Source organism: Homalodisca vitripennis, chromosome X, assembly GCF_021130785.1.
Source record: "Homalodisca vitripennis isolate AUS2020 chromosome X, UT_GWSS_2.1, whole genome shotgun sequence".
NCBI lineage: Eukaryota > Metazoa > Arthropoda > Insecta > Hemiptera > Cicadellidae > Homalodisca > Homalodisca vitripennis.
The window spans coordinates 156,024,506-156,038,314 of NC_060215.1; the positions used below are offsets into that span (position 1 = coordinate 156,024,506).

Genomic DNA, 13,809 nt, shown 5'->3' on the forward strand with positions numbered 1-13,809 from the left:
ACCACAAGGATCAGTCTTAGGGCCAGTACTATTTATTTTATTTACAAATGACCTACCAAAGTACATGACACCATACAGTGAAACAATTATGTATGCTGATGACACTGTGCTCTTATTAGCCAGTAATAATAACGAACATTTGGAAATTGACACTTACATATCTGTCAAGATGGCACAACTATACTGCATGAGTAATGACCTTGTTTTTAATCAAAATAAAACTAAACAGATGTATTTTGGAAGAAATAGAAAGGACTCAACAGCACTCCCTGATCTTCAGAATGTAAACATGCTGAAACACCTAGGTGTAACACTTGATAGTGATTTATCATGGAAAAATCATGTAGACAATCTGTGCAAAAAACTAAGCTCTGCCATATTTGCCATAAAAAGAACCTCAGCAGTCAGTTCACCAGAAGCTTCAAAAATAGCATACCATGCCCTTTTCCAAAGCCACTTACAATATGGAATAGTTGTTTGGGGGGGAACTTCAAATGCCAACCTGCAGCGCCTACTGAAATTGCAAAAGAGGGCTCTCAGAATAATGACTGGTCAAGGCCCAAGAGAAAGTTGTAGAAATACATTCAAGGATTTGAAGATTCTTACAGTTATTTCCATTTACATATTGGAAACTGTTCTCTTTTGTGTTACTAGAGACCTAACAAGGCATAGAGATCTGCATGGACACAACACAAGACATGCAGGCAACTTCCACCTTCCGGCACACAGAACAGCCACCTATGCAAAAAAACCATCTTATGCTGGAATCAAGATATATAACACACTGCCTGAAGACTTGAAGACCAACAGCCCACAGAACCTGAAGAAGGAACTCCGGACCTGGCTCCAGGAAAGACCCTTCTACAGCATGGAAGAGTTCTTCAATTGGAGGGACAATGCATGAAGACCCAACTCATGAGGAAGAAGATATTTTTTGTCTTTAAACTTGACATGTATTCTAATCTTGATGATTATGAATAAAGAATTTCTGATTTCAGAAAGGTCCTAACTTCAGCCCCAAAGCGATCGCGCTTGTCAATAATTCTGATATTATCTGAGAGAGTGTTCCACAATCAACATGCGGAAACAGTGAAAGATTGATTATATAAGGCTGTCCGATGAATTGGAATTGTTGAAATACCACAGTAATAATAAAAAAAAACCGAAGAAAAAAGTCTTTGGTTAATAAAGATGCACTCCTACGAGTTTTACGAGCACTAATATCAGACACATAAAGATTTTTGGCCAAATAACTTGGACAAGCATTATGGATTGTTACGGGCTACAGACTAATTAAATGAAGATCTCCAAGTTCTTTTGATTTAAATAGGGATAATTGCTTAAAATAAGGAGATAAATGATCATCACAAGCTGAAAATGAACCGAATACAATAATTCTGTGCACACTAAATTTTATTAGAAAGCTCAACAGTCATGACATTGATCACCACGTTACAGTAATTGAAGTGAGGCAAAACTAGAGTCTTCACCAGGAACACTGACATCTAATAGTATTGAACAACCAAACCACTTGAGACCATGTACTCGTATACAAGCAAAAACCCTGTTACACATCAGCGACACCTGCTCAGCCCATCCTAGCTTTGTAATGTGTGATTACAAGGAAGTAAAGATTTTTTTATTCTGATTTAAAGTATCTTAAACTAAATTTTCTTGCAATTTATTGGTTCTTAAATTTTTTTATTTTAATAGAAGAGAAATAACGGAAGAGAACAAAATTTGATAAAAAAAAATTACCATTAGAACTGCATGTTCCCAGCTATAAATATTTTGAAACTACTGCACCATTCACATCTATTTTGCTAAACTAAACAGTATGAGCGAAAGAGCCAAATAACTGCTGATAGCAAAGTCAGGGCTCTGTGTTGTGATGGTTGGTATTCTCTGTAGGTTCTAACGCTTTTTATCCCAACATCTGTATAAACGAATGTCAAAAATATCTGCATAAGTCCCAGTGTCCGATTATATGGACTTTTAAAATATGTTTTTTATACGCAAAACGTAAGAGTTTTGTACTGTTATTTGGGTGTAACAAACATTCAGTAACTTACTTTCTGAATATGGCTCGTACGTTAGTCTTGGTTAACATTTAAATTCACCTCTAAAGTCTAAACGGATGGGTGATTTAAAAACATAGCACCTTTACAAAGTAATTAATCATTTATTTGCATTATTTAAAAAATAAACCACATACTATTTATTTCTAAGCATATCTAAGCATATAAATGTCATACAAAATATTCTTTCAGACATAACATCACAGACTAACAACAGTTTCTGCAGCCTTGGCTGGGTTTGGAAATGGCATAAGGGGACTGTTCTTGTCCCTCACCCACGTGTTAACTGAGAAAACTTCAAATTAAAAAAGGAAAATAATATAATTCATTTCCAAATTATTGTTCATATTTTAAAGCTTAATTTGAGATAATTCAGAGAAATCTGTTTGATTTGGCTCTCCGACTGAATTCTTACAAAACGTGTCACAAGTGAAGAATAAATTTGTCTGGTAGCAAAAAATATTCAAAGCATTTTAATGGAAGGCAGAATCGGAAGTGAAAATAAAAACAGTTAAATAAACAGTATTTCTATGTCTCGGGTCTACTTATTCCTTCACTTTTTCTCATTTTATTACTTTATTTATAGAGTTTTTCACAATTAATTAATTCAGTACTAAACTGATACAAAATTTTAAAAACACCGCTAATACAACAAAATTGGGAGAATAACTGTATTTCGTTGTATCACGCTAATTAAGTTATTAAAGAAATGTAGTGTTCAGAGTTATATAACGCAAAAGCTTGACACGGCATTGGCTCACGGCCCGTTAGTGAGTGGTCACTTGTAATTTTTATTTTTTAAGACTTGTTTTTATCAGAGTCGGTTGTCTCAATTCCATTCCCAGACAATCATCCACCAAACAATCAACACATGATCTCCGAGTTACTTCACAGTGAGTACTGGAAGAAAGAAAGTATTAATTCTTTTAAAGACACTTGTACATTTCCGTAAGAAAATTAAAATAATACATGTACAGGAATAGTTAACAAAGATTCAAGTAATCCATAACTGTACTTTACTATATGTACTTTGCTTGAAATTCATACTGTAAAATCCCATACTTCGCTCTATTCTAAAAATAAATAATTATCACAGAAGTTGACCCAATAAACATTACATTCAATTTCACAGTATTGTAGAATATATCATAATAAATCATAATTTAAAATATTGTATATGTCTATATAAATCCAGTTTACCTTACATAACATTGTTTTTAAGAAAATCATACAAACTATATAATTGGGTTCCTTTAATATGAGATAAGGAACACCTAAACTAACGTTTAACAGAACGTCCACTGTGTGCTGGTAAATCAACCTAAAATATAATTAAATGGCTAAATAAAAATATTAATATACAAAGTGCAGCTATAAAAAAGGTGACAGATTGAAAAAATTTCCGTTTGTGAAGGAAACAAAAATTCCTCAGTTACAGGTGTTACTGATTTTTTGTTTCACTGAACGATGGCAAATGTCCGGAAAAAATCCTGTTTCCTTCACAATCCTTCCATCGTCAAAAATAAACTTCAAACAAATTTTCTGTTTGTTATTACTCGTATTAATAATATTTTCATTAACTCTTCAAATTTTTCATAGTGTAATATAGTATTGATCATTTTCGTTAATACTATTGTTACCAACTATCCTTCAATTTTCAAGATTAACCCTTTTAACCCCGGACATTATATCGAGTGATGTACCAGAAATCCTTACATCCTTTCTGTACATGTACATCCTTACATGTAGAATAAATGTAAGGATTTTGTAAAAGAATTTATAACTCAGCTATTTTTTAAGATATCAAGCTAATTCTTTTTCTTGTTTTACTTCTTAATACAGGTAGTTAACAGAAATATACAAATACAAGTAATATATTGAAAATTATATTTTTTAAATATATATACATGAATATATCATACCAGTAATATATTTGTTTCTTTCATTTATTACAGAATAAAAAAGCAAGTTATTTACCTTGTAATAGTTCATTTTGTAATAAAATGAACTATTCACACTACTTGTCTTACTTTAAAAAATTACAAACATATTAAAAAAGAGAACTGAGATAGACTAAGGCAAACCTTTAGTAGTCAAATCAAAACACAAGACATCAGATCAACAAAATAACAGACAGATCAATAATATTTATATTATATATACATTAACAGTAATATAGAATACTATATGATAAATATAATTGAAAATAAATACTAAGAAAAGTGTTTGATTAATTTAAAAAAACATCATGCACTTTTATAAACTTTATAAAGTGGATATTCACTAGCTCAATAAACAGTGTTATTGTTTTTAAATTTGTTTTGTTTAGTTTTAAAGTAAACTTTAAAAATTGCAGTTTTTATCAAGCACATTTTCTGTTCTCGTTTGTTAAAAGATAACTGAAATTATCACTGCATGCATTTTTTTCCTTAACTAAGCTTAATGATTTTTTATACACAGATCTATATTCCAATCTAAGTAGATATTTTACTCCAGACACATAGTGGAGAACTGTAATAGTAAAAATAATAAAAACATTCAAAGACCTATTTAAAATCATGTGCAATATATACATACAACGATTATGTACAAAACTATTTGTTCAAAGGATATAAAATATAGGTAATGCAAAATATTTCTATACTTACACTAAGACACATAAGCTATAGTAACGAGATGAAGTATCCAAAAGTCTATACAACACACATTCCACACAGCTTATTTACTTATGCAATCTTCAGTCAGAGTCACAGTTACAGGTTTATTCCTTACATAAGTTTACATGAAATAAAATTTACACCATTAGTAAACATGTGATACATCAAAATATTTTCAGCATAATTGTACAAATTTATTTTACATTATAAAAGCTATTAAATATTTGTAAGAAAATCCAATAAAAAGTAAAGGGCATTTGAGAACCGGACAGTTTAATATGAAACTCATTTTTCTTGTTTTCTAGAAGACCCTTGAAAAGAGTGTTTCTTTTTCCCATATACATTGGCCCCTTTACGAATAAAGCGAACGTGTGGACAGGATATTGAAAAACAGATTTGGTACTTTTTTATTATCCGGAGGCCACTATTTTGTTACCAAGGACCCACTAAAACTACATTATTAGAAAGAACCGACTTTATTTGAGTTACTGTGAAAATCACGTGTCATTATGTCGGTTTTTGTTTTCTGCATCCCGAAAGGAAGCAATGTTAGCAAGAAGGCAACCACTCTGTCTCCATCTACTATTTGTTATAGGCTATACATATTATAAATATAAAAAGTTAAAAATCAACATTTACGTCACGTCATCTGAGCTTGAATTTTGGTACTATGTTGAGGGATGTTTTTCTTTTTTCACCATAAGTGATCTGACATCGGAAAAGTTGGACCATCTGGGACGTGATCTGAGGCAGTGTCAACATTATGGTAACCTTATATATTTATCTTCAATAGACATTTCATTTTTTTGACGCAAGAAAACTGTAAGACTTTTTCCTCAGTAATACTATTGCCATATGTTGTTCACAAAAGATTCCTTGATGTTTTTCAAAGTAGGCAGCAAAGTTTCACATCAGAGCTGTTCACTCAAATCCATTGTGAAAAAAGAGACGCAAATAACAAATGCTTTAATAAAAGGAGTAAAATTAGACTGAACCCCATTCTAGGCAATACCACTGACTGCGCTTATCTCAAAGTGGGTTGTGTGGTGCTTGCCCAACAGGAGAAATATGAACTACATTTTCCAGCAAAGCACCTGGAAAACTTTGGATGCTTTCACACACATGACAAAACCGTATACTTTACTAATATCAATGCAGTTAAAATGCTGGGCATTAAAATGCAAAACTATGTACATACACTAATGCTAATGGTGACTTACAGTTACACTTGACCGTGGGATATTCAAAATATACTTTCCCCTTCAGCAGAGTTCTCACGTGTGTTATTTCAACAGAACTGAAATTAGAACTTGCTTCAGGCTTGTGCTGATTACAGATGGGCCATATAACATCATTCTTACACTAGAAAATATGTTGAACTTTGTTATGACTTACATATGTCAAAGCTGTTTGCTGAGTTTCTAGCAAAATTTAATGCAAACTCTTTGCTCACAACATTTAGTCACAGAGAAATGCTATACATATGAAACAGAGTGATATCCTCTACAAAGAGGAAGGTAGGTGAACTGGAGCTAAATTCAACATTCATACGGAAATAGAGGCATAACACTCGGCCAACAAAGGCAGGTTGGCTACTTTTCGGACAAACCTCACATACACATATTTGAATTCTGAAGATTCAAACACAATCTCATTCGTTGATCTATTTTCTACTTTAAGAGAGTTGTTGATCTATTGTCTCTATAGAGGTTGTTCCACAATTTTTAGAGGGTTGAACAATATTCAGAAATTACCACTAATTGGCTCCTCCATGCGAAATTTATGGATAAGAATAAGATACAATAAAAATATTGACTAAAACATATCATACAGTCTACACGGAAGATCCGATTGTGTGTTTTGGTAATAATATATCAACTTTGGGAGTTTTTAGTACTATCGTAGTAATATCGACAAAGTTGTTAAACGATAAATCAAAACCACAACATATAGTCAATATTTAAAACAGAAATGAATGGGCACAAGTCGATTGGCCTACTTTACCAAAGCGAATGCCAATGAGTTTATATAATGTGAACTCTGATGATGGTGTATTTATATTGCAAAATGAACGATCGTCATCGATTTTTCTGGATCTCTTCAGACAATCACGACTCCAGATACCAGGAGTCAAGTCTGTGACAGCGTCAGATTCTGACGCTAGACTAAGAAGAAGGTGAACTGGAGCTGAACTCAAAATTAACATGGAAAAATGAAATTGAATCTTCACCATAGACTGTGTGATAAGGTACAATTAGTCTATTATGTTATTTATTATTTGCAGTATGGGGCTCTAGAGGTGAATTTTAATTAGCTACATAACATGGATTGGATTAAAACTAAAATATAGTTAAAATATTAATTATCCAATTTGAAATTGCTCTATTAACATATATAATTTATATCTTACACTTTATACATTGGGAAACAAATATTATATTAAGAATCAAAAGTATTACTTTGTTTAAGAAAAAAACTATCAATGCATTAGATACATTAAGAAATGATATTATGTTTAAAAAGAAAATAGATTTTGGGCCTAGCCCATGTTGCAGATCTCATTTTAAAATCTAGTGCATCAGTGTCAATCCTTCCTTAAAATGCATTGCTGTCGTGGACCACAACTGGTGCAGGTGATATCCACTGTCTCTGCCCGTTCACTTCAATCTTCATAAACTGTTTTACTCCACAAGAAGTTGGACCAGATTCTGCAACAAAATATTGTAATGATATTTTTAAAAGCTTCTTTCCCCACTTCACTTACAATCGTCGAAGTCGGTGGTGCTGAGGTGCGAGTTACAAGAATGATTTCTTTTTGAAAATCTGAAACAGATTTCCTTTGGTATATCATCATATAGTACAGAAGCTTCTCACTGTATCATTTAGTCACTGTATCTGTGTGAAACTGAAATAATTAAAGCATCTTAACCCTTTCCCGTAAGAGGTCCGAACCGACTCGCTGGCCAAATGCTACCTCCTGTATAAGTGGTCTGAATCAGCTATATTCATAACTAAGCAATATATTAGTTCCTTGACAAGTGCTGCACTCTAGATGTAATACTGGGAACTATTTCGACTAATTGGTAGTTGCAGAACATTCCTGTTCTTTATTTATTTTTCTCTTAATTGTTTACATAATCATCGTGAACATGGCGAGTTCAAGTCGTAACACTAGTTGCAGCAAAGTAGTGAATTAGACACAGTTTTGACATAAGACAATGTTATACGTATGCTGTCTAAAAATTATTTTCTTTGTATTTTTGCAACTTTAATATTAAAAATATAACAGTTACTTAACAAATAAAGGTGAATAAACAAAAAATATTTTATTTATCACCTTAATAAATACCTTTAAAGGCATTGTGGTACTTTAGTCAGTGTTAGTTTTGAAGACATAATATTTAAGCTCTAAAACGGTGCTAAAAACATAACTTTAGCTTAACCCTATACACTCGAAGGCAGTATTTATGATTTGCCCTTGGAGCTTGTATGTCCAGCTGTACTGACTTAGATATAGTACGTCTATAGCTTGTAAGGCCAAGCACCACTGACCACTAAACATAGCAGTTATTTTCTAATATTCTCTTTGTTTTATAATGAATGGTGAGTGCTAAAACCTATCGAGCAGCTTTGTTTTAAATTAATTTTAGGTAAGGCAGTAAATTTTGAATTAGTCTATAATCTATAATTCTTTTTCTAAACATTGACTGTGTAAATAAGACGAATGACACGTGGTGGGCCTATACACTGAAGGGATAGAAACCTAGGACATTTTACTAGAAGACATGTGCTAACTATTATTGACTACACATAAGTGTGTATTTTAAAGTTTTATTCCGTAAAAAATTTAATGACTGAGAAAAATTTAAAATAGTTCATGTCTGAGTATAACATAACTGTAAATGCCAACTTTATAACATTTTATTTAAATATACTTCTTAATAATACGTATTAAAGTTAAATTTCACACAATAAGCTCAGGTTGACGTGTGAGGATCTATGAATCCACCCCAATATCCCAAAAAGTTAAATTTCCCAAATGTATGTTTATCTTTGTATAAAAAAAGATTCCTTAAAAATAAATTTTAAATTAAAGCGCAAAGGTTTAAGAGATAACTTTTGTATGAAGTAAAAATTTAACCCCTATGTCTTTTGCATGATCAGCTGGATAAATAGGTAGGTGCTGGCTACAGGCGCATCGGTACTAATTAATGCGTACGGGAGAGGGTTCTTCTTTTTCTTCTATGGGGCGGCCTATTGCCATGCACTTAAGCCTCAAGGGCCTTTTGAGCACCCCGGAAGCACACCATGAGGCCTACCAGTCTATGATTTCAGCAGTTCCACAAACCGGGAGAGGGTTAACCCTTTGAGTGCCAAGGGCCGATTTAATCGGCCTAGCAACGTTTCCGCATAGTGCCAAGGGCCGATGTAATCGGCCCGAATGGTATTGACGAAAATTGCCAAGGGCCGACTAGATCGGCCTTTCCATTATTGGTCATCCTGTTGCTAAATATTGACGTATAATATCGTAAAACGTATCAAATTAAAGCCCAAGAAATGTACGACATAATTCAAGTAGTGATAGTTTGTATATATAGTATACAATATTTTTATGTAGCTGATATCTAGAAGCCTGTGGCGCGAACCGCCTGTTGTCACGCTGCAGTCGTTTTGTTTACGTTCAGTTGTTTTAATTTGCTAGCTGTCTATTGTGGCTGTGTTGACATTTTGATTAATGTTTTAAAAGTTTCCTACTTATATTACTTTAGTTCAATTTCATTATTGAATAAGGTATAGTTTGCCGAAATGAGTAAAAGGAACAGATCGCCCTTAAGCGAAAATATGTCAGATTCTGTTATATGCCCCCAACGCTTAAACTTTTTTCAATGAACTTAGAACGTTATAACACGATGTAGTTGAGTAACAAAACTAACATTATGCCCCCAACGCTAATTTAACTAAACTAACCTAAACTTAAATAATCATGTGATGCCGCGCGGGCTGCCGTAATCGGGATTCTCGAGAAAGATAAGATAACAGCGACAACAATACCGATCGCAATACCTGGAAATGCTTGTTGATTGATGGAATGTTAGTTCTGTTACTCAACTACATCGTTTTATAACGTTCTAGGTTCATTGAAAAAAGTTTAAGCGTTGGGGGCATATAACGGAATCTGACCGCGAAAATACATTAAAATACATTAATTTATTCTTATGATAAAAACACTCACAGTTATTTCATCTGAAGGATTTAGTATAATAGGCCTAATGAAATAAGCCCAAAGTAATTAATTTATGTCTGTTCATAATAAATAAATAACAGTTGTATAATCTACCTTGATTTAATTTCTTAAAACTAGTAAAATATATTTTACATGAACAAGAGTAAGCGTGCATGCTGGGGCAGGTTTTCAGCATTTTGCAGCAATATATAAAAAAAATTCAAAACTCAGTTATATATAAATGTATTTTTATGAAACTTGGTACATGTATTCCAACTAACATGGGGAACATAAAATTGGCACATAAAACTCATAAAACAAAAATAAATAAATACTTTTTGTATCTTAAACAAAAAAATGTGTTATTTTTGCTTATAGATATATAAATATATATTTTTTTATTTATGGTCAAAATGTATATATACCAATTTGTAGCCCGTATCTTGACCTAAATAATAAAGCAAAAAGTGTCCCATTATGGTAATATTTAAGGAAGGTGTTAATTTTTTAGTAAAATACTGCAGTAACATAGAAATAGTGCTTGGCAGTGAGGGGAATGGCCTGTCACAAATGACTGGCACTGGCTGCAAGACCTCCGCCACATCGCGTAGCACTCAAAGGGTTAATGATTCAGGTATTAATTTGGTGTCCAGGGTTCTTGGAAACTAAAAAATGTTACAAATTTATAGCATCCTGGATGATTTCACATTTTTTACTACTGGAATGTTTTGATTTGTACATATTAACTCATTTTCCAGTAAATTAGCTCATCTCCTAGCCAAGTAACAACAGCAGTAGTGGGTGTACCTGTCACTGTCACATGAAGATGAGTGACTGATGGTCGATGAGCAGTTGTATGGCCCATATCTCGTTGGTCATGTCGGGCAGTGAGGTGGGGCTCTTGGAGAGGTCTGGCGGGGGCATCAGAGTGGGGGCAAACACGGTGCTCAGGTTCTGGGATGTCATTTTGTTATACGGTTCATTCTCCACCACCCTGATAAAAACTTTCACTTTATACAATTAAAGTAATTTCTTAATTCTGATCTGTAGTTTTATATGTGGGTTTTAGTCTCAAAACAATCAACAAGATTACATTAATTTGACTTATTAAGTGATATGATATACTTTAATTTAATTTTTAAAGACTATCTTAAAGTTTGAAAATTAATGAATAACATGAAGTATAAAATAACATTTTCACCAATCAAGTGTCACTGATTTCTATAAAAAGTTTATATTTGGCACTTTTTCCAGACATGGGATTCTGTTTCTAAATAAAACTTTTGCCACCAAAAGTAAAAAAAGCAACAAAAAACATTACATATATGTAACAAATTTTCTTGAGTTAAATGCCAATGTGGCATATGAAAAAGTGCATCATGGAAGAAGTAGTACATACACTACCAGAAATTGAGCTGGATTTCAGATGATTCTAAAGACTAAAATAAATTAAGATTGCTTGTCAAAAGGGCAAATGTGTTGGAACATACATAGCAAGTTTACGTTATGCATACACTTGGAAACGAATGCTTGGATGTCATACTTGCTATTTCTCATCCTCTAACAACAGTGTTCACAGTATAAAATTAACTAGCAATAGGAATAACTCTCACTTAAATTAAAATAAAAGAACACATACAAAACATAAAGAGTCTAAAACTGCTCAAGACTATTTGTCTGAAAAATCAAGACATGAAGTGGAAGCATACAATAATTCATGACGAGGTTTCTATTAAAATTGTTTTTTAAACATTACGACACAAAAATGCTTGTGTTGTAATTTTTGTTTGTTTGTTTTGCAAATTCCATTAATTTAACATATAACAATGCCAAATAATTGAAATCATATAGTTCTTTCAAATCATCCATCGTCAACACTAAACTTTAACCCTCCATCAGGCGCTTAAAATTAGAAACACCATAAGGCGCTCACGGAGGTTTCCTCCAGGTTAGCGAATAATGGATATCATAGTCGTTTAAAATGTTTTTATTTGTTTAAATATTCATACGGATTTAATCACAATGTAATATATTCATTTTTAGAAGTTAAATAAAAATTACTCTCTTATGTAATGAATTTTCCAAATAAGAAATTCAAAATCTTAAAAAATGTTATTGTAGTAACAACATGATTTATTTTAAGGAATAATGCAATTAATTGTAAAAATGTTTAACCTACTGTAATAATATATGGAAATTAAACTAGTTTTCAACTTCTTACAAAAACAACTTACTTCAATTCTTGAGTTATTATAAAATGTAATGTCAATTATTACTCTGAAATAAAAATGTATTCTTTACTAAAATTTTTTTTTAAATACTACACAAAGTTTCAAAACATTTTCCTTCTGATTATTATAACGACAATGTTCACTCTATAAACAGTACTGAAATGTTCCCTAGCACACGGGTACTGTAATGACAAGTCTCTCGTCTTCATTCTCCATTTCACAAAATTCAAATAAAATATATTGTAAAACTTAAAAAGAAAAACTAAACACAATAAGGCGCTCACGGAGATTTCGTCCAAGCACTACAAACACAACATCGGGCGCTCACGGAGGAATCGTCCAGTCTCGCACGGAAGTAGACGTCATACTGACAGATTTTGACAAAGATAAGCGGGAGGCTATTGTTTCACTTCCCCGAAAGATGCTCGTGAAGTACACTGCGGGAAACGACTGCCAACAACAGAAAAGTAATACTATTTTTAATAATAAAAAATACACGGAGGAAAACTCCGTTTAGCGCCTGATGTAGAGTTAAACAAAGAATCACAAAATATATTTATTTAATAGAGTTTCTTTGTTTAAAGGTTATTTTTGACGATGGAAGGATTGTGAAGGAAACAGGATTTTTCCGGACATTTGCCATCGTTCAGTGAAACAAGAAAACAGTAACACTACGTTTCGAGATCTGCAATCTGATCTCTTCTTCAGGTAAAGAACTAACCTAATACATAATTACAAACTAAGTTAAAATAAACAAATCTTACTAAAGCGTTGTGGCACGCCTAAGTCAGGAATCACAACCTACATGTTGTTGTCAACTTCACTAACACTAAAGACATGCACTTAATACAAAACTATACAAAACACTAATCATTAAAAGTAAACTACGGAATACAGGTCACAATGCGTCTTCAATCGTCTACTGACCACCTACGACTGACCAGAGGGACTAGCCAATGGCAATCGTGACGGCTGGCTAAAACAAGATGGCGGAAATACAAGGGAAGGGGAACAGAAATGGGCCCTTTCGTTATTATTGGTTCATGCGAGATGAACTTCTTAAAACCATATTGTGACTCCGCATTGGTTTATTACAAATATCCGATCCGTTTGATACTTTTGGTTTTTCTCTTTAGTTCATTTTTTAGAATTGGCAACCAAAGCGGCCTAATCTCGACTGATGGTTGACTGATTGGTTGGTCTGCCAATTTAATGTATGTTGCCTCAATTAATTTCCTTTTGAAGAAATGTGGTTCCCGATGTATTATGTGGGCTTCATCCCAATTCATATGATGGTCTTCGGACCAACAATGGTGTGCAATTTTTGACTTTTCTGTGAAACCCTTTCTCGTGTTTTCTTTGTGTTCTTTTATCCTTACGTTTAGTGGTCTTTTTGTCTCGCCTATGTATTCCCTATTGCAGCTACATTTTATACTGTAAACACAGTTTTTGGAATCCTGTGTGCCATTTTTTGGTTTTGTTTTTACGAGACTTTGTCTAAGAGTGTTGTGTGTTTTAAACGCGGTTCTAATGTTGTACTTTCTACCTACTCTACTAATTTTCTCCGATAATCCCGGCACATAAGGGATTTAGCCAGCCGTCACGATTGCCATTGGCTA

The 13,809-nt window shown here is 32.9% G+C and overlaps 1 protein-coding gene across 2 annotated transcripts in view; it reads right to left on the minus strand.

Annotated features, from left to right (window-relative positions):
- Positions 1–2,162: 2,162 nt before the first annotated feature.
- The window catches only part of LOC124370048 (beta-chimaerin), a 45,635-nt gene continuing 33,988 nt past the window's right edge, over positions 2,163–13,809 (minus strand). Inside the window, exons 9-10 of one of the 2 annotated variants that reach the window (XM_046828367.1) lie at positions 10,767–10,953; positions 2,163–7,443 (exon numbers count right to left, since the gene is read on the minus strand). In XM_046828367.1, coding sequence (XP_046684323.1) covers positions 10,776–10,953 — 178 coding nt within the window. In that variant the 3' untranslated portion in view covers positions 2,163–7,443; positions 10,767–10,775. Of the gene's footprint in view, positions 7,444–10,766; positions 10,954–13,809 lie in introns of those variants that run through there. The other variant, XR_006923142.1, reaches the window with a different exon arrangement.